Source organism: Halichoerus grypus, chromosome 1 (assembly GCF_964656455.1).
Source record: "Halichoerus grypus chromosome 1, mHalGry1.hap1.1, whole genome shotgun sequence".
NCBI classification, from domain to species: Eukaryota; Metazoa; Chordata; class Mammalia; order Carnivora; family Phocidae; genus Halichoerus; species Halichoerus grypus.
The window spans coordinates 145008855-145033925 of NC_135712.1; the positions used below are offsets into that span (position 1 = coordinate 145008855).

General features: G+C 49.1%; 1 protein-coding gene across 14 annotated transcripts in view; it reads right to left on the reverse strand.

Moving 5' to 3' along the window:
- TRAK1 (trafficking kinesin protein 1) overlaps positions 1 to 25071 on the reverse strand; it is a 114005-nt gene that overhangs the window by 32148 nt on the left and 56786 nt on the right. For 10 of the 14 annotated variants that reach the window (XM_036080312.2, XM_036080307.2, XM_036080308.2 and 7 more), the window contains 4 exons: positions 9542 to 9618; positions 3348 to 3464; positions 1004 to 1104; positions 141 to 249 (listed from right to left, as the gene is read on the reverse strand). In XM_036080312.2, coding sequence (XP_035936205.2) covers positions 141 to 249; positions 1004 to 1104; positions 3348 to 3464; positions 9542 to 9592 — 378 coding nt within the window. In that variant the 5' untranslated portion in view covers positions 9593 to 9618. Of the gene's footprint in view, positions 1 to 140; positions 250 to 1003; positions 1105 to 1220; positions 1283 to 3347; positions 3465 to 9541; positions 9619 to 10983; positions 11054 to 11124; positions 11377 to 25071 lie in introns of those variants that run through there. The other 4 variants (XM_036080315.2, XM_036080314.2, XM_036080317.2 and 1 more) reach the window with 4 other exon arrangements.

Consider the following 25071-nt stretch of genomic DNA (forward strand, 5'->3'; position numbering starts at 1 on the left):
GCCGCTGTGAGCGGAGCTCAGATGGCTCTCCCACAGATGGTCACCCTTGAGAACGGCGCTGTGAGCACGGCTCCTCCTGCCAGATAAGGCAAAGGGGCCACCACCCTCCAAATGGAACAAGGGCAGGGAGTGCACTTGACCTCTGATCGAAGTACTACGTTCTCCTCTTCGAGGTCCTTCAGCTTCTTCTGAAGAGAATCCAGATGGAAGTAATTCTGGACGGAGGAGGATGACTCATTCCTCTTCAACCTGGGGGAGAAAGTGCAATCTCGCTCCAGGGAAACAGCACCTGCCGGCACACAGGCTCGCCAGCACTCAGGACCCCCACCCCAACCCTCTGGCCACCGTGTACAGCCCCATGGCCTCACAACTCAGCAGAATCAACTATTCAAAGCCAACGCACAATTCCGGATGCCTAAAAGTCTACTTCATATTTACATTGCAATTCTATGTGCCTAGAACATGTTCTAGTTTTAAGTACTCTACAGGTATGAAGTCAATTAATGCTCATAACGCTCTGAACTAAGTACTGTCGGTATTCCCATTTTACAAATGAGGAAACAGGCACAGAATGGTTAAGTAACTTGGCCAAGAGCACACAGCTAGGAAACCACAGAGCCAAGGCCTGAACTGAGACCACTGGGCTCTAGAGTTCGTGCTCCTAATGTGAGGCTCTGCTGACTCTCCGAGAAGTCCCAAGGGCCCACAGTGGCACCTCTGGCTCCAGAACCCGGTACTATCCTCTAACTGCGGGGCCCACCCTGTTACCCGTGACCAGGCCGGATTGATCTAAATTGATGAATAACCCCGTCCCCTTCCACATCCTGCTAAAATCATCCAAGCAATTTGTTGGAGGCACGTGGAGATGCTTGGTCTGGGGAAGGCTGGGAGCAGCAGACCTGAGCTGCTGGGGAAGCGACCCTGCCAAGGCACCTCCAAGGACATGGACAACAGGCAGCTGCCTGTGCCCCCGCCCCAGAGCCACGGCCCTCTGGCGACTTACGGGGTGGAGCACACAGACTCAGGCTCGCTCTCCTCCGCGGCGCTGGTGTAGAACTGAAGCAGCTCATCCTTCATGGACAGCTCATGCCGGAGTTGAGATACCTGCAGACACAGCCGGGGGGGGGGGGGGGGGGGCGGCATTCAGCCCCGAGCATGGACAACGCCCCCGTCACGTTCAAACACTTGCTGCTGGTGACAACGTTTGTTTAATTCCTCACCCAAAGTGAAGGCATGTCATCGATTTTGTCTTTTCAAGGAGAAGAGGTTGCATTCGATCCCACTGAAGAAAAATACAGTCAACTGTGTTTCGACAGAAAACCCTCTACCTAAATTTATGGTTTTTACTTTGGTTCAGAGAAGAGGTGAGAGGAGACTAGAAGGCTCTAGAATGATGTTTGGCCGGGGGGGCGGGGGGGGGGGGGGACGACAGATGACGACAAGACAGCATATAGGCTTTGCAAGTAGCCAGATGACCAGCTAGGCAAATGGCCAGAGAAAAAGATCCTGTTATCAAATGAAAGAAGAGGCCATTCACTTCTGCCGAAACCAAATGCCACCCTGGACTGGGCCCCTGGCGACGCCAGCCCTGGGTGGGCAGCTACAAGCAGCTGGTCCACCCTCGCTATCACACTTGGCACACTCCCAGCCCCACCCTGGGACTGCTGCACCCTCACAGGGCTCGCAGCCAAGCCTGGCCAGACCTTACTCTATACTCAGTGACCACAAGATAGCAATTTCAGACACAGGAGAAAGGAGGCAGCCATCAGGAAGTGGCCATACTGATTACCAGGACAGTTTTTGCAAGTCGCCTGATTTATACTTAACATCTTAAGCAAACAAACCTGAGCCATAAAATTTTTCACTTCCCTTTCACCACTCACTACTGATGAGCAGGGAGCCCGTGCTGCAAGCGAGAATTACAATTTAGTTTTCATTCTTTCTTGTTTCTAATTTGATTTGGGGTCTATGGTTTATTGCAGCTTTCCTACACAACACAGTGGGTATTTATGACTTCCGGGGAGAAGCAAATTCTATGTGCACAAAAGTTTAGTTTCAACATCTAGACTGACAATTTAATGACGTGCCAAAGGGGAACATATTACAGCTTCCAAATTCAGAGCTTTTCCAAGGAAAAAGAGGCATTTCCACTTCCAAAGAGGTGGGTGCTGTTTGTGTGAGGTGAGGGAGCCCCAGGCAAGGGCATGAAGAGGAGCAGCACACGAGGGACAGTGGGTGACCATTTACTGGTTCCTGGGTGGTATGGTCCTCTGCTCTCTAATGCCCGAGAGGAGATGTCAGGCCATGATGCTGGGTGCCGGGAAAGCAGGCGGCGACTTGACTTCTCCAAAACACGACTACATTCTACCATATCATCTTTCAAAGGAAGCCGCCCAGGATGAAAACTTTCCTTCGATACTGGCAACTCTGTTTCATCAATATTAAAACAATCACTGAACCCAGGCAACATTAGCTGGTAACAGCTTCAATGAGGAAAAGGTCTGAATACATCTAAGAGATGTGAGTCAGGGCATCCCCTCCCACTTAGAAGGTTTCTGGTAGAAAATAAGGGAAATCAGAAGAAGGTCAAGTGAAAGTCCTCACAGCTAAATTCGCAGGTAAAAGAACATGATGATGGGAAAGAAGCTACAAAGTAGGGCCCGGCTCTAACTCCTAGGCCTTGTTCCAGCCACCCCGTCCAACTCTGCAGAGCGTTCCTTGTCCTGCCCACACCACAACCTTCCAGAAAACCAGTGTTGCTCCTCTGAAATCTCAGCCCGTTAAGATAAGCCTAAAGCATTCAGACCCCCACCCCTGATGCCCTTCAGCCAAGATGTGTATCAGGAAAATGATAGGGTTCCCACCATGACAACAATAGCCTATCTTCTTCGTTCTGTTTTACAAACACAACATTATATTGGAATGAAGAATGTGCCATCGCTGCCCTACTCGGCAGCACAGGCTGGCCTCCTCCCGACAGGGCTCCCCTCTGGCCTGCCCGTGCCCCGCTGCCCCAGGAGCCCCTGCTCTCTGCCGCCTTAGGCTGCGTGCACTCCTGCCATGAGCTGAGTGTCCTTCCCAGCCTACATGAGGATCTGGACTCTGGGGGACGGCAACCAGCGCTGGTCCAGCACACCCAGGCACCGTGGGGGACTGGACACTCTGGGCCTAGCGAGTGGGTGAAGGCTGTCCTCGCCCAGCTGGTGCTGCCCACACTGTCCGAAGGAGGGTCCTGAACAGAAGCAGCCGAGGAAGGCAGGCTCCTGCCTCCAGGCGGCCGCCCCAGGACAGGCAACGCTGGGGCCTGAGACCAAACCCACCGGCCCCGGCCACTGCCACCGGCTCACCTCCTCCCTGATGTGCTCCACCTGCTCCTCCAGCGACTCGTTCCTCTCCGTCAGCGTCTTGTTCTTCTTCAACAACGACTGGCCAATCCGAGCAGCCAGTTCTAAATCCCGCTCTTTCTATGAAAGGCAAAAATGAGAACAGACGTTCAGAACACCTGTGCTTCCTGAAGGAGCCCAGGGCGCTCAGGGTCAACTGAGGAAAACAGGGCACTGAGAACTAACAAAGGTATTAAAAACTCACCATCCACGCACCCACGTTTGATACCTGTCCAAAGAGGGGGGATGCTCGGCCCACAGAACGTGTAAGAGCTACGCAGACCTCGGGCAGTGGGAGAGAACCTCAAAAGCCAATGAAAACATGTCTCTGTTCCTACAAGAGAAACGTGCTTCCAAAAACATTTCTCCGCAGTGAAAAGCTTTTGGTGTCTGTGAAATCACTTGCCAATCTGTCCGCCTGAGGGCTGAGCTCTTGTATCCCCCAGGGCCCGGCACATGGAAATACTCAGTAACTGCCTGCTGGGTGAGTGAATGAGCACAGAAATTCCACAGTGCTCTTGCAACAAAGCCAAGAGCTGACGCAGGGAGGCAGGCAAACAAAGGCGGAATTTACTGAGCTATTTCTATTTATTTCATATGGAACAAAAATGTTCAAGGTTACTCTAAAATCTAATAGCATGTTTCTTTTACTTAATGGAGGGTACTTAGGTTGATTTTTTATTATTTTTTTAGATTTATTTATTTATTTATTTGAGAGAGAGAGACAGAGAGAGCACGAGTGGGAGGATCCACAGGAGAGGGGAGAGGATCTGACGCAGACTCTGCACTGAGCACGGAGCCCAACGCAGGGCTGGATTCCGTGACCCTGAGATCAAGACCTGAGCCTAAACCAAGAGTCGGACACTTAACCGACTGAGCCACCCAGGCGCCCGTACTTAGATTTAAAAAAAAAATACCTTCAAGTGGCGCCTGGCTGGCTCAGTGGGAGGAGCGTGCGACTTCTGATCTCAGGGTTGGGGATTTGAGCCCCACGTTGTGTGTAGAGATTACTAAAAAAAATAAACTTAAAAAAAACTTTCGAAATGGATATAAGGCATAAGATTGCCTTACTTCTGGACAAAGACTGTGTTAAGGACACAGAAGTTTCTGTTAGTTCAGTTGATGACATCACATATATGTAGCAAAGCAGTACACAAGGGAAGATCTTCAGTGGCATGTAAAGGTACAGCTGCTGCGGCGCCTGGTGGCTGAGTTGGTTGGGCAGCCGAATCTTGATTTTGGCTCAGGTCACCACCTCACGGTTGTGAGACTGAGCCCTGTGTCAGGCTCTGTGCTCAGCAGGGAGTCTGCTTGAGATTCTCTCCCTTGCCCTTTGCCCTTCTCCCTGCTTCCATGCTCTCTCTAAAACAAATAAATCTTAAAAAAAAAAAAAAAAAAAGGTACAGCTGCCTCTGTGGGAGGAAAGATGTTCCCTGACAGTCAGACAGCAGGACAGACGCCATCACCAAAGGTAGACTCATCCATGCCTGAGAGACTACTTGCCACTGTGGTTAGATTCAACTTGCTCCCTTGTAGGTGGTATTAGCAAAGGGAGGGGAACTCTGGAAAACTAAATCATTTAAGAAGCTTCTGCTAGTTATTCTGTCCAGCTGATGTAAAAAGCAGAGGAATGGGAACATGCAGCTTAGAGAAGGAAAAAAGCTGGGGAGCGGGGATGCCTGGGTGGCTCAGTCAGTTAAGCATCTGCCTTCAGCTCAGGTCATGATCCCGGCATCCTGGGATCCAGCCGCGCGTCAGGCTCCTTACTCAGCGGGGAGCCTGCTTCTCCCGCTCCCTCTGCCTGCCGCCCCCCCTGCTTGTGCTTTCTTTCTCTCTCTGACAAATAAATAAATAAAACTTAAAAAAAAAAAAAAAAAGCTAGGTAGGAGTCTTAGCTTCTGACCAGCTACTAACCATATGACCTTGAGCCAATGGCTTCCACTTAACAAGGATCAGGTACACTCCAGGTGAGCTTTTTCCAAACAGGTTATAAACCATCAGTAGGTGGAGAATCATTTTCATAATGGCAACTTGATATTTTGTTTTAAATGAAATTCAACAGCACGAAATTGAAATACCAAAGTGCATTCCACATCATAAGGGTATTAGTTCATGTTTCTGCTTTTGCTTGTCCTATATTTATTTGAGTACCAAGTCACAGCCTGAGATGCGTTTCTTACAGCGGGTATTGGTCAAAAGTTTACCTGCTCCGGGCAAACCCTTCTACTGCACGGCTGTGAGATCGGGCTCTGACTGAACATCCCTGGGACCCGGTTCCCTCCTCTGTTAGATGGGGAGGGGGGTGGTGCAGACTGGCTGAGCTACCCTTGAAAAATTCTTCTAGCATTATGATTCAGAGTTGTACAACATAAAAAAAAAAAAAAAGGCAGTTTTTATTTCTAACTTTTTATATATCCATGAAATAAATCCGTGCACTAGCAGCACACCTTCCCCCTTATCGCAGGAGTTTCACTGAAATAGGAGCCGAGCAATGGAGGGCGAAGTACAGTTTGGGAAGACTCTGGATTTGACGGGGATTTGGCACTCTCTCTCTCTCGCACAGATGATGGTCACTCTCCCTCAGTTCCCACAGTCCTGAAACCGGTCACTGCTATCACTGCTCCCCCAGAAGCCAGCCGGGTGTCCCATCACGGGAGCCACAAATACCTCCATCTTATTCCCACAATTTGTGCCTCCCTGCATGCCTGCCAAGGCACAAAGGGGACCAGTGACTCTGCCCAATGAACCGAGATGTTTCATCTCTGTGTACTCATCCAGGCTGGCTACGGTGTCTTCCAAGGAAGGTCCTTCGCTCAGTGGCCCTTCATCACTTTGAGACTCAACATGTGTGCTTATTTGGAAGGACCCAAAGGCATGGTGGGAGGAAACCTACCTCTCCAGGCTGACTCAAAATTAGCATCTTGTGCAAATGGTTTCAGCTGGCTAACACTCAATTAAAACTGCAATACCAGTGTCCATTTCTCTTTGGAAGAGTGGTCTCCATAAATCTCACTCAAGCCTATTGAATCTGTCTACCAGAACAAATTCTCAGACTGAATACCCAGCAAGCACTTAAGGCCAGAGGTTTCACTGCCTCCCTCTCGGGTCTACATTGCATGCATGCATCGTGCTAAGTTCCAACAAGCACAGACATTCTTAATTCCTTGGCCACATTCTGGGTGCAGACTCCACGGCAAACAAATCAAGCAGAAATTACAATTGTGAAAGCCCGCTGGGCAAGGCCGGCTGGAGCACCCGAAGGACGGTGAGGGCTTCCCATGGCACACAAAAGCCAGAGCCCAAGAGCAACGGTCAGGGGAAGAAAACAGATGGGCTGTGCACTCAGTGAAGCCCCTCGCCCTCCCCATGATACCCCAAACCTCAGACATGGGGCCCTCCTCACCTTCCCTGCTCCACAGCGGGGCAGCTTTCACCCCATCCCCACCTAAAATCTAATCTTTATAGTAAAACAAAACTCTCTGCTTGGAAAAAAAACGGGGGGGGGGGGGGTAAGAAGTTACAGTAAAACTATTTATGGATGAAATGAAAAAATTAAACAAGTTACATGGTGTCTAAAAGTTATCTAAGGAGGGCACCTGGCTGGCTCGACTCTTGATCTCAGGGCTGTGGGTTGGAGCCCCACGTTGGGTGTGGAGATTACTTAAAAGTTACCTAAAAATAGTTCATCTAAAAGTTACAGTAACTAAAAACTTATTGCAGTGGCTCTGGTTTTTCTTTACTAAGAGGACAGACTGGTTGCGTTTCTCCTGGAGGATTCCAGAAATGAAAACATTCGCATTTATTACAACCAGCCAACATAGGGTAAATGTTTACTTCTAAAAACAGGAAAGCAGCTAGGAAATGACCACTGGGTTAAACTACGGTGAGAATGAGAGATTACATATAAGTAATTCAGGCCCTTGGAAATAAACTATTAAAAGAGCTGGTTCCCTCATTCCTCAAGAAAATGCAGCCACCTAGGTGGATGGAGCTCATTCCAATTGCTCGCTCCCTCTTCCTGTCCGGGCTTTGCTTAAAAAGATTGTGCCTTGGCTCAGCCCCTTTTGCCAGAGGCACTCGTGTGGTCTGACACAGCCCTTGGAGATGGAGAGCAGCAAGCCTCCCACACTTTGCGGCTGACTCATCTCATTCACCAGTCTCAGCATAGAAAGCATGACTAAGGGGCCCTCGGAACACCCCCTCTAAACTGGGGCGGGGGGGGGACGGAGGAGAGGGAGGCAAGCTCTGCACAAAGGTAAATCCAAAGGCAGGAAGCCAAGGCAAGCTGTGGGATCCTCTTCCCCTTAAAGGCAGAAACAAAAGCTCCCCACTGCCCACGGGCTGTGCTTTGGCATCCTGTGCACAGCCCCCCCGCCGCCCCCAGCACCCTGCCTGCGTCTGGCAGGCCTCCGAACCAAAGCAAATGATCAGAGGAAGCAGAACCAAAGCCAAGCCAAGCAAAGCACAGCCCGGTAGGACTGTCACGTGAAAGAGGCAGTTAGACTTTCACAGGGTGGGGTGGGGGGGGACCCCGCCTAATTCCAAAGAAAGGCAGTGACTCAGAGGTGGTTCTTATCAGGAGGAGGAGAAGAATGGCATTATAAATAAAACGCAGATACACACAGACCACTGCCCTGATGAGCTGCTAAAAACAGAACACAGAAGGCACAACAAAGCCACGGAAAAAAGCGCCCCACAAATATTCTTTTCGCCAGAACAGGATCCGTGTGTGGCTTTGGATGCCACAGTGAGGACTTCTAAGTGTCTCTAAGTTGGGGTGGGGAGCAAAGTGGTCACGGCGGGCTTGGGATGGGGCAGCTGCAGAGAGAAACAGAAACCTCCTTGCTGAGGCTCTGGGGGCTGGAGGAGTGGAGTGGCCTTGGAATGAAAAGAACGGTCCAGATCGGAGCCCCCTCAGAAAACCTGACTCATGGCTAACGGTGTAGGGTGAGGAGTGGATGCTGGAAATACTAGGGGATCCGGACAGCATGGCACTGTTGGGGGAAATGGACACAGTGGGAAGGGGTCTGTGACGAACCATTTTCAAAAGTCAGTGGTGCCAACCAAGCTAGCCTCCCAAGTGCCTGATGCCAGCCACCATAACGGCGGCAACTGGAGCACCACCAGAAGGCCTGTGCCCTAAAATGCCTTGCAATGGCCCTGTCTCACGATCTCCCACATTATGCTACTCTTTTCCTAGAGAAGAGCTGATGAATAGTAACATAACCCAAAGTCAACCTCGGTTCCAGAGCAGAAACGAGGTTCTAAGTTAGCAGCGGTGCCATTAAGGACTGATAACGTTTAAAGATGGGCACTTATTCAATATATACCTATAAGAACCTGCTGTGTTCTGGCCAGTTCTAGGCATGGGGGTATACATATGGTGCTCATCTGTTTGTAGAGGTATGCACAGCACCGCGATTCTCAACTGCCAACAGAATGCTAAGAAGAAACCGAGAAAACTACAGTCTCTCAAATACCAGCAGCTAGTCCAATTCTAAGCAAGTTCCCTAATTTTCTTTTTCCCACGATGATTTTGGTTATTTCTATGCTGCATAATATCCCCTTAACCTGAAGTAAGTTTAAAAAAATTACAAAGATATAATAATGATGTATTTTTTGGACACTTTTGGATACCCTTAAAATATAGTGTTACAAAATACTTTAAGGGTTTTTAAAAATCTTAGACTGGGTATTCTAGCAAGTATTCCTATTTGGTGTCATTAATACATTCCTCTTAAAAACTAACATGCCTTGTGGGGCGCCTGGGTGGCTCAGTCGGTTAAGCGTCTGCCTTCAGCTCAGGTCGTGATCCCGGGGTCCTGGGATCGAGCCCCGTGTCGGGCTCCCTGCTCAGCAGGAAGCCTGCTTCTCCCTCTCCCACTCCCCCTGCTTGTGTTCCCTCTCTCGCTGTGTCTCTCTCTGTCAAATAAATAAAATCTTTAAAAAAAAAAAAAAAAACTAACATGCCTTGTGCGAATTACAGCTACAAAGACCTGCAGAGCTACCAGTTCAAAAACTAAAGGCATGGCCTTGTACCCCGAGAGGGCCCCATTTTGGGGATTCTTCACTGAGATCGACAATAATGTATGCTTTAATCAATAGAAGTTATAATCAGTCGATCATAAATGGTTCTTTGCCTCCCCGGAAGCACTTACCTCTTCAAGAAGCCGAGTGACAGCATCTATGTCATTATACGTCTTAGTCATCTGGCCAACTCTTTCAGCACATAAAACTGCAAGAAATAAAAGTGGCAATGAGCTACCGATGTCACAAACCGGCCAAACAAATGACCCATCTAATAAAGCAGTCTTCAAATCATGCCTGCATGTCGGGCACAAAGGGTCGCTGGTTTAGCTGGGTTCGACCCACACTGCGCTCAGCACCACTGGATTTCATTTCCCAGTTCCAGGAAGAGCCTCAGGGGGGCTCAGGGGATGGGGTAACTTCCAATCCTGCAAGGTTCTGACGTGTGTGTGCGCCCATGCGCGTACGCGTGCACGCACTTAGTGGTGGTGCTGAGGACAAGGCACTGGAATAGAAAGGGGTCTGGCCTCATATAAACTCAGCAAACTGAAATGGGTCAGCAGCAAAGCCACCAGTGTGTGAATGATCAGAAAACATCTCAGGGTCTAGACCTTGCTAACCACAGAGACCCAACCACACGGACAGAGTGGGATCCTTTAGAAAGCGGCTATCGGTATAATTATTAAGTAACAATCTTAGCTGATCATTTCATAATGCTGCAGCCCTTCCCCTCCCCTCTCCAAATGGCCTACATTCTAAGGCTATGCAACCAGTTTCCCTACCATGAAAACTAGGGTCGTAGATTCTTTTTAATCAACACCAAAAAGGTTGATACCATTCCGGCCATACACAAATATGCATGCACGCGCACGGAGTGATATTTCACCACATACATAATGGCCTGTGGTCATAAGAGGCTGCATGCAGACCACTTTAGGACGTATGGGTCTTTTTTCTCCTTCTGTTGGAGAAAAAGGTTGTGCAATGAAAGAATACTTTAGTCTGTGGAAAAATTGCATGGTTTTATTTTAAATCAATGGCAAGGAATCGATTTGCAATTCCACAAACAACTAGAAGGGTATCACAGGTTTTATCCTGTGGAGGAAGGAATGAACGTAAATGGGTTTAGGACCCAAGTGTAAAATTTTTTAAACTTGCCACTTTTGCCCTAAATAAAGTCTTGGTAACTCTTTATAACTAAGACTCTACAAAATAATTCCTTAAGAGCCAAAGACTTGATTCAGCTTTCATAATGACCCACATTCAGTAACAGCCCAAGCAAGGCAGTTGGGAATTAAGTGTATTACTAAGCCAACCTCCGTAGCATTGCTAATGGCAGGCAAGCTGCAACAGGAATGCAATAGGTCTCTAAATATTTTATTAAATGCAAGTAAAGATCACCCTGGTGAATGAGCTCAGAGAAATCAGATCCGTCGGAATGATTTCCTAGCTTAAGGAGACCTGAAATCTGGTTCCAAATCTGAAACCCCCTTCCAGCTCTCTCCTCCACCTGACACTTCTCTGGGAGCTGGAAAGAAGTACACTATTGCCTCGGGCACTTTCCTTCCCTCACCTCCAGTGGGGGCTGCCGGCTTGGAAACGGGAGGGAGATTCGTAAGAGTTGGTTTAAACCAGAATTTAATTTGATGGAGGTGGAGTCCAGCTCAAATTGCTGTAAATTGTTCGTCAGCGCGGGGTCATGAGAAATCCTTACGTGAAGATTCCTGTGCCGCTGCAGCTGTTAGTTTTCACACTGGACAACGGTGCTCTGCGGCAGTGTTGCAGGAAAAGACGCGGGAGGCCCCCCAGCCTGCTGGCCCCGCAGACAAGCATCAGCATGCCAGGCTCATTAACCGGAAACAGACCCCAGCAGGAACAAAAGGCCTCTGTGCTGAAACTGGTGTTGCGACTGGGGGCCTGCTTAGTGCCTACCCCCCCTTAACTTAGAGGACCGAGTCCTCTGCTGCTGTGGAGAAAAAGAAAACCAGGCTAATACTTGAATCGGGCTCCATGTCACCCAAAGGTGAGAGAGCAGGATTCGGGGCCGCTTTTTTCCCCCAGGATTGTACTAATCAGAAATCACACTTACATTTTTTAAGCTAACTTTTTGAATTAATCATGTGTAGTTAATCATGTGTAGATAATCACATGCAGATGTAAGAAATAATACTGAGATCCCTTATACCCTTCACCCAGTTTCTCGCGGTGGTAACATTCTGTAAAATTATATCACAACCAGGGCACTGACCTGATACAATCCATGAATCTGACTCGGATTTCCCCAGATTAATTCTTACTCATCTGAGTGGGCATGTGTGCACCCACAAGTGACTCGTAAGCTCTAACAATCCTATTACCTGTGTAGGTTCATGTATCCACCACCACAAAGATCGCTCGTGTTTCCTTTTATAAAGCTCACTTAAAAAAAAAAAGCTTTAACGTGCTTTAACCATTGACCCAGTAAGATGTACTCTTGGACCAGTGGTTTTTTTCTAGCATTAACCAGTCAGACACATATTGCCGCCATGCACACAGTGACAGGAGGGCAAGTGTGACCTTTCCCGTTCAGTTAGGGCTGCAGAGAGACCTTCCAAAAGTCCCCAGGTCTTTGACAGAGCCCAGCTTCGGAAGTCAGAGGTATAAATGAAAAACCACTCTTGACCCCGAGCTATTAAAGCATGTGCATTGTTATTCCTGTTATGTTTTTATAAATACAAATAATCCCAATGGGGAGAATATGTACTGATTTATAATAAAAACACAGGAAAAAAAATTAGGACAGCCTATTGACATTTAGATAGCATTACAAATTTTAATTTTTTTTTTTTTTTGTAGTGACCGTGTACTGATGGGGAAAAATATCACTTAAAATGTTTTCCAGAAAGTATACAGCTGACTACAATATAGGGTCCCGGGATCCTCCCTGATGCAGCTCTTTAGAGAAATTAGTAACAGAAGCAGCAGACCTTTACTGAGCACACTTCCTATGGCCAGGCCATGTTCAATAGCCCTCTGTATGGATTATCATAAATACAACAGGATAGGAACTTAAACTCGCCCCATTTTAAAGTGGGAAACTGAGACCCAGAGAGGTTAAGTAACTCCTCTGATGTCAGCTTGCGAACCATGGTGAATTTCAGTATCAGCAGAGACTCCCAGCAGGGGCAGCAGTTCACAGGGTCCCTGCTATGTCCGGGGGATTTAATGTGCTTTTTCCTTAATCCTCACAGCAACCCTGCAGGGTAGGTGCAGTCATGGTGGCCATTCCACAGATGAGAAAACTGAGACATTAAGGACCCAACCAAGGTCACGACCAAAGTCACAGCAAGTGAGGCTGCGTGGCAAGGACTGCGCGTCGGCCAGTCCGGCTCGCGTCCTGAACTAGGGAGCCATAGACGATACAAGGGTGAGGCCGAGCCCAGCACACATCAACAACACTCAGGACGCAGAAACAGAGCAAGAAGCATCTGTGGTGTAGGGGAGAGATCCCTGGCGCCGGGGCTCTGAGGCTTAAGTTTCCATAGGAGACTCTACCAAGGTCATGAGGCCCAGGACAAGCCCTGTAACTGTGTGTCTTGGGTTTCTCTTCCAAGAAATGAGGGGGCAGGGGTGAGAACAATGAGGTAGGAAAAGAACCAACAATGCCTCTAAACAGTAAGACAAGTACAGGCTGCACCTTCTAAGCACCGACTTTCTAGATATTCAATCTACAAGAAACCATGGTCCTGCTTCTCTCTCCATGGGAACAACATTCCAAAGGGAGGCTCCAGTTCTGACCAAGGGAGCGCTTGCAAATCCATCCACTTCCACTCAAAGGATGTTCAAACACCAAAGTAAAAGGACAGCCACAAAGCTCTATAGTAACATGAAAAAACTAGGGTCTATGTCCTAGAAAAAGAAGTATGATCCACCTACAGTAGCAAAGCAGATACACCGTACACGTAGCACTCCTCTTGCAGTATCCAACGCACGTGGATCAGGCGTGCAGCAGGCTCGTGCCGACCAGGACACGAGACCTGTGCCTTCCGAGGCACACAGAAAACAGGCCGCCCACGTGCCCCATCTGGGCAACACTGGGCAGGGGCCCAAGGTGTGCGAGGCCTGGCAAGTCCCTTTAAGGAGTCCGGACTGCCATGCTGGGAGAGCAGAAGCCACTGGAGGGTTCTCAAAGGGAGAGTGTCCATGTAAGAGCTATATTTCAGAAAAAATTCCGGCTACAGTACAGAGAAATGGGGGGGAAGGGGTGGTCAAGGCTGTTGATTAACTCAAGGCAATCCTAAATGGCTGTGAAAATAGAGAGGAGTAGTCTCTTTTCTTGAGAGAGTTAAGAGACAGGACGGGGTGGGAGGTAAATCAGAAAGATAGGATTTGGGCTTCTCGCCGGGACAGGGGGACATGGGCACTCCATTTCCTAGGCCTGCTGTTCCCCAGCAAGACAGGTGCATGCGACAGAAGGTCAGAAGAATGACGGGGCTGCCCTAGCGCAGTCACTGGCAAAGGGGACAGCGGCTGAGGTCACCACGGGAATAATGCGCCAGGCAGAGGGCCACGCACAACCCACTGCAGCAAGAGACCCACCGCAGCAGGAACGCCCTCCCAGGAGCTGGAGGTGCCAAATCATGGTTTGCAAGGAGAAAAGAATCCAGTGCCTATCCTTGGGTGGCAGGTGGAATCATGAAGCCGGATTGGAAGGAGTGGCCCTGGGCTGGCTGAGCAGAGAGAGGGAGGCCTGTCCTGGGCTGTCGGCTAACTGGGGGAAGGGCAGGCGGCTTTGGCTGAAAATCAGCAATGCAAACTTTATGCAAATCAGCAATGCAAACTTTATGCAAATCAGCAACGCAAACTTTATGCAAATTAAACCGGGCCCAAAACAATCTTGGAGAATAAATCCTGGCAGCCATTTTACAGCTCCCGATCATAGACATGAGATGCCAGCCAAGAAATCCCCAGTATCTACAAGCGGGCAGGCCCTGAAGAGAGACGAGGCCCTGCTTAATTCGGAGATGTAGCCAGTGGGAAGCTCACGGTGACGCCCTGGGGCCTGAGAGAAACCCCCCACAGGGAAGAAAACAAAGGGGCCAGGGGCAGCAGGGGTGGGGGGGTGGGGTTCCAGGGTCAGATCAGACGTGGGCCGGGGAAGGACCCGCGGGGCCGCAGTGGGAGAAAGGGGCAGGGGCGGGGCAGGCGGTGGGGCGGCCGGAGAGGAAGTCTGACGCAGAACTGCAGGCCTCACCAGTGAAGTGGAGGGCAAGAAGGTTCCAGCACACAACCTGCTCTCCCCAGGAACCCGTGCCTTCTCATCACATTAATGGGCTCGACAAGGCCCCCTTGACATTTTGGCCTTATCAGACTTCTCCGAGAAACTCTGGTTGGCAGCCCTCGCCGCTCATTTATGTACTGCACTGTGGTGGAAAGATTCTCCTGAAGCTGTGTGAACGATTAGCTCTCATCACTTCTTAACCTAATTTTGATAACATTTCTCCTATGTCAGTTTTACATATCTTTGGAGGAAATAAATGAATGAATATTTTGCACACATACAAACATGTGTGTGTATATACAGACATAAGTGCACGTATATATACAATTAAATTATAAATATATGTGTGTGTGTGTGTGTGTGTGCACGCACACGCCAAGACCTCAGGAGACACTGCTCCCTTGTAACACAAAGACCAAGTCACCAGTATCCATGAATAGAGAGGAGATATTCATGACTGCCCACCATATTTGCATTTTGGGTTGTTTGGTTATGTGTTCTAGCTTATTCATAGGTCATTTCTTTAAATAATTAGAACATTGTTTTTCAACTTATTTTAGAACCTGATTCCAGTCCCCTCCCTGATAATTTCTCCTCTTACCTTAAAATTTTTTTTTAAAAGTAAATTTTATTTTCTGTAATATTTATAAAAACCCTAAACATTGAATAAGCTTTCGATATGCCCAGTCGAGACAGGGGCCGGCAGTTAGGTGTCAGAGAGAATGGTCCACAAATCAGTGGGTTATCCCTCTCTCACTCTGACCAGGAACAGCAGCTGTCAGTTGAAAAAGCATCCCTACAGTCCCCCCCACCCCATCCTCCAGGAAGTAAACCTAATAAGTACTTACTATCTGCCCTGCCCCTGGCAAGGGGTGAAAGGTTCAGAACCTGAAAGCCACAGGCTAAAAAGATGCCTCCCCCCCCTCCCCCGCCCTGAGAAATTCTAAGTGATTCACCCCCGGTGCTAAGTTTCCAGGCATTACAAAATAAATGTCCTTTATTTAAAGCTTTATCTACATGCTTTTGAATCTGGTTTGGCTTGGTGCCGCATGTGCCTGTTTCCTTCTGCAGGGACCGTCTCTCACCGGCTTTTCCATCTGGGGTGTTCCTGCTCCTCCCCGTGCTCCAGCAGGACAACCGGTCCACCACTGTAAAAACTGCACCTTTCCCAGTCAGCCCTCCCTTGGAAGACAGCTAGCAGACTCCCAGACTGCGCGGATCTGGCAAAGCATTTTGATGAGGGGGACATCTTTATATTTTTTTAATTTATTTATTTGAGAGAGAGAGTGAGCAGAGCAAGCGAGAAAGAACACAAGTGGGGTGGAGGGGCAGAGGGAGAGGGAGAAGCAGGGTCCCCGCTGAGCAGGGAGCCCAACGTGGGGCTCGATCCCAAGACCCTGGGATCATGACCCGAGCCCAAGGCAGACGCTTAACCGACTGAGCCACCCAGGCGCCCTCCCTGAAGGCAGGGAGACATCTTTATTTATTTTTTTTAAAGATTTTATTTATTTGACAGAGAGAGAGAGATCACAAGTAGGCAGAGAGGCAGGCAGGCAGAGGGAGAGGGAGAGCAGGCTCCCCGCGGAGCAGGGAGCCCGATGTGGGGCTCGATCCCAGGACCCTGAGATCATGATCTGAGCCGAAGGCAGATGCTTAACCCACTGAGCCACCCAGGCGCCCCAGGGAGACATCTTTAAATGGCTATTCTGCCCCAGTCACCTCGGCCACACAATGGTTTAGACACATGTGTCCCCATACTTTTTGGCAGGGAAACTCAGGCTCTGAGAAGTCAGATGAATGGCCTAAGACCACAGCCTTTACAAGTCCTTTAGGCCCCTACCCAAGAGAAAGGAAAACCTATATCCACACAAAACTTGTACACAAATGTTTACGGCAGCCTTACTCATGATAGCCAGAAGTGGACACAAACCCAGATGGACCCTCTCCTGGTGAACGGATAAACAGAACGTGGTACGTCTGCCCCCCTGGAGAGCTACACAGCCTTCCTTCAAAAGGAATGAAGGATTGGAACACGCAGCAAGTGATGTATGCTCAGAAGCAGCCCAAAACAAAAGACCATACCCTGCAGGATGCCTTCCTATGCAGTATCCACTACAGGCAAATGAGACAGAAAGGAAGCAGCTTAGTGGTGGCCGCGGCCGGGAGTGGGAATGGGACTAGCTGTGAGCGGGCATGAGGGAGCTCACACAGGGAGGGCATACACATGTTCTAAAGCGGGACTAGGGTTCTGGTTGTACAACTCTGAGAATTTCCTCAAAAGCATTACACGGTGGCTCAGTCGGTTAAGGGTCTGCCTTCAGCTCAGGTCATGATTCCAGGGTCCTGGGATCGAGCCCCTCGTCGGGCTCCCTGCTCAGCGGGGAGCCTGCTTCTTCCTTTCCCCCTATTGTGCTTGCTTGCTCTCTCCCTGTCAAATAAATAAAATCTTAAAAAAAAAAAAAAAGCATTACACTGTCCATTTAAAGTAGCTGAGTTTTACAGTTCTAAGTTATACCTCAATATTTTAAGTTACCAAACAACACGTAAGTACATATACTGGGACTACATAGACTGTTCCAAACACTGCCCCACTATGTGGCAGTGTAAAAGCCTTTTGTTACCTCGATCCCTGACCGAGCCTTCCCTAGACCACAGTGGTGCACTCAGACAGCAAGTGATTAGCAACAGCAATCCCCCACTCCAAACCCGCCAAGGCAAACAAATGTACTTTTACTTAGATGACTTCATTTAAATTTGCTCAGGGGATACATCTGTAAGGAAACCGAGAGCCACCTCAGTCCAGTTTTTGAAAAGAGGGACTCTGGACTGTCTTCCCAGGCATGACGCTTCCACTCTCCTCCCAAGTTAGAGCCTTGTCCCTGGCATAGCTGTTGTCTTTCATCTAGCTTCAAAATAATTTAGACTTGGCCCAACAGCCCAACTGGATTAACTACTAAGGCCCATAAGACACACATTATTTGGTTTAAGAAACAAACAAACAAAATAACTGTTTTGATGTAGCCCTTGAAGTGGGCGTAGGAATAGGGTGAGGACCCACCGAAAACAGCTACAGCCAAGGCCATAAAGAACATAATTCTTTCAAAAGAAAAAAAGGTTTTATTTATTTATTTGACACACAGAGAGCACAGCAGCGGGGAGCGGCAGGCAGAGGGAGAGGGAGAAGCAGGCTCGCTGAGCAGGGAGCCCGATGTGGGGCTGGATCCCAGGACTCTGGGATCATGACCTGAGCCAAAGGCACACGATTCATGACCAAGCCACCCAGGTGCCCGGTTGAATGTAATTTTTACAAATGGCCCACGTCCCCTCCCACCTGGGCTATGGAAGTCACCCGAAGGCAGTGGAGTCTTATTTGGGGACCAACACATAATTGATACTCAAAAAAATAGGAAGATTTTGTTTTCTCCCAGACCAGTCTTTGGAAAGAAAGGCTCCTGTCTAACCGACACCCCAGATAGGGGTGAAAACATAAAAGCCCCAGTGTATATCTTGTCACCGCAAGAGAAGCAAATGTCCCAGAGAATCGCCTCCCCTTCCCTCCCAGCTCCCTGGGGGGTGGGGGCGGGGAGGAGAGAAGCCATCTGGAAAAGGGCAGTCTCAAATCCAATGTGACACAAAGGGATGATGAAGGAAACTGCTGAGAAAGAAGCAGAGTTCAAAGGAAAGGCATCAACTAATAAGCAGCCGCGGTCTCAAGCCAGAAGCAAATGGGTTGACCGAGGCCGCCACTCCTCTCGGTGCAAGGTGCTGGTTTGTCACCGCAGCCTCGGAGCTGGTCTCAGGGACGGAGTGGTGGCAGAAGCCAAGCCCACTGCGACAGCAGTCTGTCCGGCCCCCGCCAGCGTGGTGCCCGGTCTGTGCGCTGGGGGTGGGAGACGGGCCGCACTGCCGAGAGCACAGACCTGACAGCGCAGTCTGGCTACACTCAGCTGCTGTTGTACTGGCTCACCTTCCCTTCCGAGGTGGGCTGGGAGCAGAGCACCACGGCAAGCTCCTGAAGAGGCAGGGAAGAAGAAACGAAACGACTGCCGAGTCTCTGTCACAAACATGCCAACTGCTACCCTGGCTACCTTACAACGGACCCAGCACAACTCCATGACATAAATATGATCCCCATTTAACACACCAGACAGGGAGAGAGGCCAAGTGGCTTGTCCATGGACATGACCACGGACTACTGGATGCCATAATCATCTACCCCACCCTAGGCTGGAACACTCAGTGTTGATCTCTGGTGTCCTTCCATCATTGGGATATTTAATGAGGGCTAACTTGGTGGTTAGCAATGGCTCACTGATGACTGCTCACCACACGCTGGTAGTCTGCCAAGTGCTGGATGGCTACCATCTCCTTCGGCGTTTATATTCATCCTAGGAGAAAAGCATTACTGCTGTCCACCCTTTAGACGTGAAGAAACTGCCCAAGGTCACAGAGCTATCATGGGAGGCCCTGATCGGTGTGACCCCCATGTTGGCACACTTAACGGTACCCCATCTGATGAGCAAATACATGAATCTCACTCTTAAGCAGGTAAGATACTTGCATAAATGGGCATAATAGAGAAGAGCAAGCAGGAAGTGCCAGGTGAGAGATGCTGTTGGGAGTTCAGATACAAGAAGACTGGGGATGGCAAGGGGTCGGGGACAGGGGCCAGAAGTGGACAGAGCAGCAAGGGGACCCCAGAAGAACACAGGCCCTAGGTGAGCCTTGTCCCTGACCAGCTCTGGGGTTATGCTGGTAGCTGCACCCCAGGAAGAGGACCACCCTGAGCAACTGACATCACTGGAGGCCTGCATGGGGTGGCCGTGGATACCACCAACCGAAGCCCAGGCTGGAGACCAAGGTCGTGAACATCATGAGCAAACGATGCTGAGGCCAGTACTGATAAGCCGGGTCAGCTCCTTCCTCCTGCGTGACCTACAGGAGAGAGTCCTATACGGCTCGCTCACATGCTGCTGGCCATCCTGTGTCAACACAGACACCGGGGCGGGACCCTGGCGGCGCCTGCTCTGGGGCAGACATCACAACCACCTCCCATCCAGCCATTGTCCACACAGCCCAGCCCTCCACCAGCAGCCCGAGATTTCCCTCTCACACCGGAGGAATGTGCTGTTTGTGCTGCCTCTCAGGCTTCGCCTTGGAACCAGCCGGAGAACCTGAACAGCCCAGCAGGGTGCAGCTATGCACAGAGTCCCATGGGGCCGGCCCAGGGCTCCCCATCAAGCTCCAGCTAGGTTCCCACTGCCAGTTGGTGTTTTCTCCATCTCTGCTTTTCCAGATGATAATTACTGGTTAGTGCTCAACACCTGAAAACTGCCCTTTGTGCAAAACACTGATGTGGCCCCTTACATCCTGGCCATCAGCGGCCGCCTCTGAGGACGGGACACAGGCTCTCCTGCAGCCCGTGGGCTCAGAAAACCAAAACCTGCTATGAGAGCACTGGGTAAACCCCAGAGAATTCCATATGCTCTTTTCCAATCCTGCCACCCTGCCAGGGATCGGGTGAGCAATCTTGCAGTTGGGTAACAGCCTCAGGAGTGTCCAGATGAGAAAAAAATTACGAAATCAGGCTTCCTTAGGCACTCCCTTGAGAAAGTGGTGGGAATCTGCCGCACAGCAAACCACAAGGAAACAACCACAGAACTTCACTCTTCGCCAGTGCTTTCCTGGTGCCGATGCCAGCGCCCTGCTTGGCACGAGGCAGCACGACCTGCGACTTCACTCCAGCAGCACTGAGCCCTGCCCCCTGCCCGCTCTCACCCCGAGCAGAGGGGCCTGGGGCAAACAAGCAGAGGCCTCCTTCAAGAACGCCACGCAGCCCGAAACGGCTTCAGGTCAATTCCGGGTCTGCGCTGTTCAGGTCCTCAGTGGGCAGAAGACACAGAGCGCAGACATTTTCTCTGCTGAGGACAGTAAGAGCCAAGCCGCCCCTCGCAGCTGCATGGTGTGAGCAAGCTGCTTCTCCTGGGAGCCCGGTGTCCCTGTGAGCACCCACCGTGTGGGTTAGAACGATTGCATGAGATGAAGCCAGGAAGGGCCTTCGACTCCATTAGCTTCGTGCCTGGCTGTGCTGGCAGGCAGACCCCGGGCAGGGTGACGGAACCCTGGACAGCGACAACCCAGCTCAGCCTCAGTTGATTTGACTGCAGATGGGAGTAGCATTTATTTCAAAGGCTGTTTTGAAGGTTAAAGGGTGACTATCACCCCCACAAGGTGACCGGAAGAGAATGTCTCCTATATCCACAGCTACCAGAGCAACCCAAATACTAAATCCATCCTTCAGTTGTCAACCAAAAGCACCGCTTTTAGATCAGTTAACAGGGAAGAAAACCACCTAAACCAGTTCAGAATCCAGGGAACAGTTATGTCCACATCCTGCACATAATTTCATTATTCAAGAGCACTTCTCTTCCACACACAGGACTTGCTTCCCATTAACTCAAGACACAGGTGGTATGACAGCGACTTGCTCTGGGACACAGGACTGGCCACACAAACCAAACCTGCCAGACCAAAACTCCATCTTCTGGTCTATGCCCCAGACTTCCTTCAGGCCGGGAGCCAGTCTTGTGAATTTGATTTTACAAAGAAAACAGCACCTTGGCGATAAAGTGTCTTCTTTTGAGCTTACTGTCCTGAAATTATTATTAACACTTCACCCCTCCAGGACACCTATAAACATTTCACTGGAGAAAGGAAGGAGATGGGATGGGAAGGAACAAAAGCGAATTTAAATCCATCATGAGATGGCAAATATAAAGCAGTGCCCCCCTTGAATGTGATCTTAAAGTAGGGGACCTGTGTTAGGGGATGCCAACAAAGACATGTGACCACCATCAGTTGACCTGAGGGTTGGACCCGGGCACTCGGAGGCTCCCCATACCCTCCTTGTCCTTGGAATGTGGGTTCCGCTTGCCCTTCCTGCTCCCAGAGGCTGTTCCAAGGTCACAGCCTGGAGATGGTGATGTGGTGTTGAGAACACCTGTGCAGTATACGTGACTAAACCCAGTTAAAGCCTCTATATAAACTTCTAAGGTTTGGCAGGCAGGTGTGGGGATCCACTGTCTTTCAGCTACCCAAGGGAAGCCTCCTATGAAAGTTCTCTTTGCTTATAAAACCTGCCACCTACCCATCTGGAGTGGCCTGCCTCCTTCTTCATCTCTCCCCTACCCACGGGGAATGGGGGCGGGTTTCAGATTACACCCAGGAAGCTCCAGATGGGGTTGCGAACCAACACCCACGGTTATCTATGAAATGTGGACAGGCACAGGACAATGTACATCAGAATCAGCCAGAGGGCGTGTTAAAACCCAGTCTGCCGGGCCCCACTCCAGGGTGTCTGGCTCAGCAGGTCTGGGGCAGGGCCCGAGAACGTGCATTGCTAACACAATCCTGGGTGATGCTGATGCTGCCAGGCAGGGACCCCACTTTGAGAACTGCTAGCATAATGGTTTAAGAGCAGAGGGTCCTTGAGCCGTTCTACACAGGTTGAAATCACTTACTAGCTCTATGACTCTAGACAAGGTCATGTAAGTTTCCTCTTATAAAATGGAAATTATAACAGCACTTAACCTCATATGGTTGTGTTAAGGATTAAATGCACAAATCCATATAAAGTACTTAGAATGTAAGTACACGACAAACACAGGGTCTCATCATCATCATCTGGCTCACAGTTTTTTCCTTAAGGTTAAAAATATGGATACAGGAAATATTTGCAATACAAAATGTTTTTCTTCCCTTGACTAGACTGTAAGACACTGCTCCAGAACCCTGTGTAGCCTTTAATTTAGAATCTTATGGTTCGATGACTGGTTTCTAAAATCATCTTACTATGCTTTACGGCGACTGCTCATCCCACACTTTCATCTGCACAGGAAGCCCCGAAAGATCTTGTTAAAAGGTGGGTTGTGACTCAGTGGGTCTGGGGCCCGAGAGTCTGCATGTCTAACCAGTTCCCAGGTGATGTGGGCACACGGGCCACACGCTAGTGTTCCACAGCTGTAAGGGACATCAGCTGATCCAGGTAAACCTACAAGAGCACATGGATGCCTTTCTCCTGAGCATTTTCAGGAACCTGACTAATGCACAGTCCCCATCGACCAGCCACTTCTCCTTTCACCTCCACCGTCTCCTTTGTGAAAGGGTCAGGTCAGACACTGGGCCTCAGCACGGAGCTCCCTGGCTCTCTCCTGCTGTTCCCTTTCCCTGCTTTCTCCCATGTAATGCTTCTGACAGTCCTGTAGGTAAAATGGGAATATTTTCAGGACAGAAACCTCAAAAGAAAAACCCTGTTGCTATATGGCCGACTATAAGTAATTTTTAAAATAAAAGTTATGTTGAGACATGAAAATAGAAAACCACAGAGAAGAATTTTGAAAAGGTATTCACATTGTTTTTACTCAAGACCTAAAGAACATACACGCAGTCACTATTTAAACATCCAATTGCGTATGTTAAGAAAGAAAAAAAGAAGAAGAAGAATGTAGCAGGAGGGGAAGAATGAAGGGGGGGAAATCGGAGGGGGAGAAGAACCATGAGAGACAATGGACTCTGAAAAACAAACTGAGGGTTCTAGAGGGGAGGGGGTTGGGAGGATGGGTTAGCCTGGTGATGGGTATTGAGGAGGGCACGTTCTGCATGGAGCACTGGGTGTTATGCACAAACAATGAATCATGGAACACTATATCTAAAACTAATGATGTAATGTATGGGGATTAACATAACAATAAAAAAATTTAAATAAACATCCAATTGCACCCCAAAAATCCCTTTCCCTGGGATTTCTCTGGGTTGTGGGCAAAAGCCAAAGAAGCCCAACTAGGAAACTCACACCAAGCCTCTGGGCCTATTGTTAATTTAACACTCTCCCACTTGTCCAAAAGCAGCATCCCTCTGATAGAGCCCAATGGTGGGTTCCCAAGGTGACTTCAACATCAGCCTTTTCTATCTGGAATACTTTTCTATTTGGAATAATCCTAGGGGCACCTGAGTGGCTTAAGCATCTGACTCTTGATCTCCGCTCAGGCCTTGACCTCAGGGTTGTAAGTTCAGGCCCCAGCATGGAGCCTTTAACCAATTTGGGGCACCTGGGTGGCTCAGTCAGTTAAGCGACAGACTGTTGATTTCAGCTCAGGTCATGATCTCAGGGTAATGGCTCCCCGCTCAGCAGGGAGTCTGCTTGAGATTCTTTCTGCCCCTTACTACCCATCCCCTGCCCCAGCACCACTTACTCTCTCTCTCAAATAAATTCGGAAGGAGGGAGGGAAGGAAGGAAGGAAAGAAGGAAGGAAGTAAGGAAGTGAAGGAAGGAAGGAAGGAAGGAAAGAAAAAGAAAGAAAGAAAGAAAGAAAGAAAGAGAAAGAAAAAGAAAGAAAGAAAGAAAGAAAGAAAGAAAGAAAGAAAGAGAAAGAAAGAAAAAGAAAGAAAGAAAGAATCCTAAGTTTTTAAAAAAAAAATCCCTATTTAAGGTCGGTGATTAATGATTTTTTAAAAATAACACCAGCACACTATAGGAAATAAACAAACTGAGGGTTGCTGGAGGGGAGGTGGGGAGAGGGAGGGGGTAACTGGGTGATGGGCATTAAGGAGGGCACGTGATGGAATGAGCACTGGGTGCTGTAGTATGCAACTGATGATTCACTAAATTCTACCCTGAAACTAATAATACACTGTATGTTAATTAATTGAATTCAAACGTAAAAAATAACAAATAAATAAAAATAATGCCAGGACAAAAACATACTTTATTTAATAATGACTCAGTCTCTTGCCCAAAACCCATTCAGCCACAAGAAAATGACTAAACCTCTTAAAAAAGAGTACTGGAATGCCACAACGGGAAAAACAACCAACTAGACAACTACTGTTATTTACAATAACATGAATGAATTGGTTAAGCAACAGAAACCAGACAAACTAATGCCCACTATTTGATTCCAACTACATAGATCAAGAACAAAGGAGCAAACAGATCTAAGGTGACAGAAGCCAGGACAATGGTCTCCCTCCTGGGGTGCGAGGGGCCTTCTCAGGGTGCTGGACATGCTGTCTGTGGTTTTACACAGGGGTCATTACATGCCACTGACCATGTGAGATCTATGTACTTGAAGTGACACCTCAATAGGAAAATAGAAGAGTGCTGTGAGATCAGTAGACACTAACAGGAAAAGGCTCAGATCTGAACAAAGTACAGAATTTACCCTCTTCCAAGAGGTCCAGGCTTTCATGCTGCTCACGGGAGAGCTTCCTCTCTTCATCCTGGTAGTCATACTCAAAATGCTCTTCTTCCCTTCCCACGTCTCTCAGGGACATTGCTGAAGTCACCCCAAAGCCCAAACATTGCCCTAAGGGTCGGTTCTTGGGGTAGGTCCCAGCTGTGTG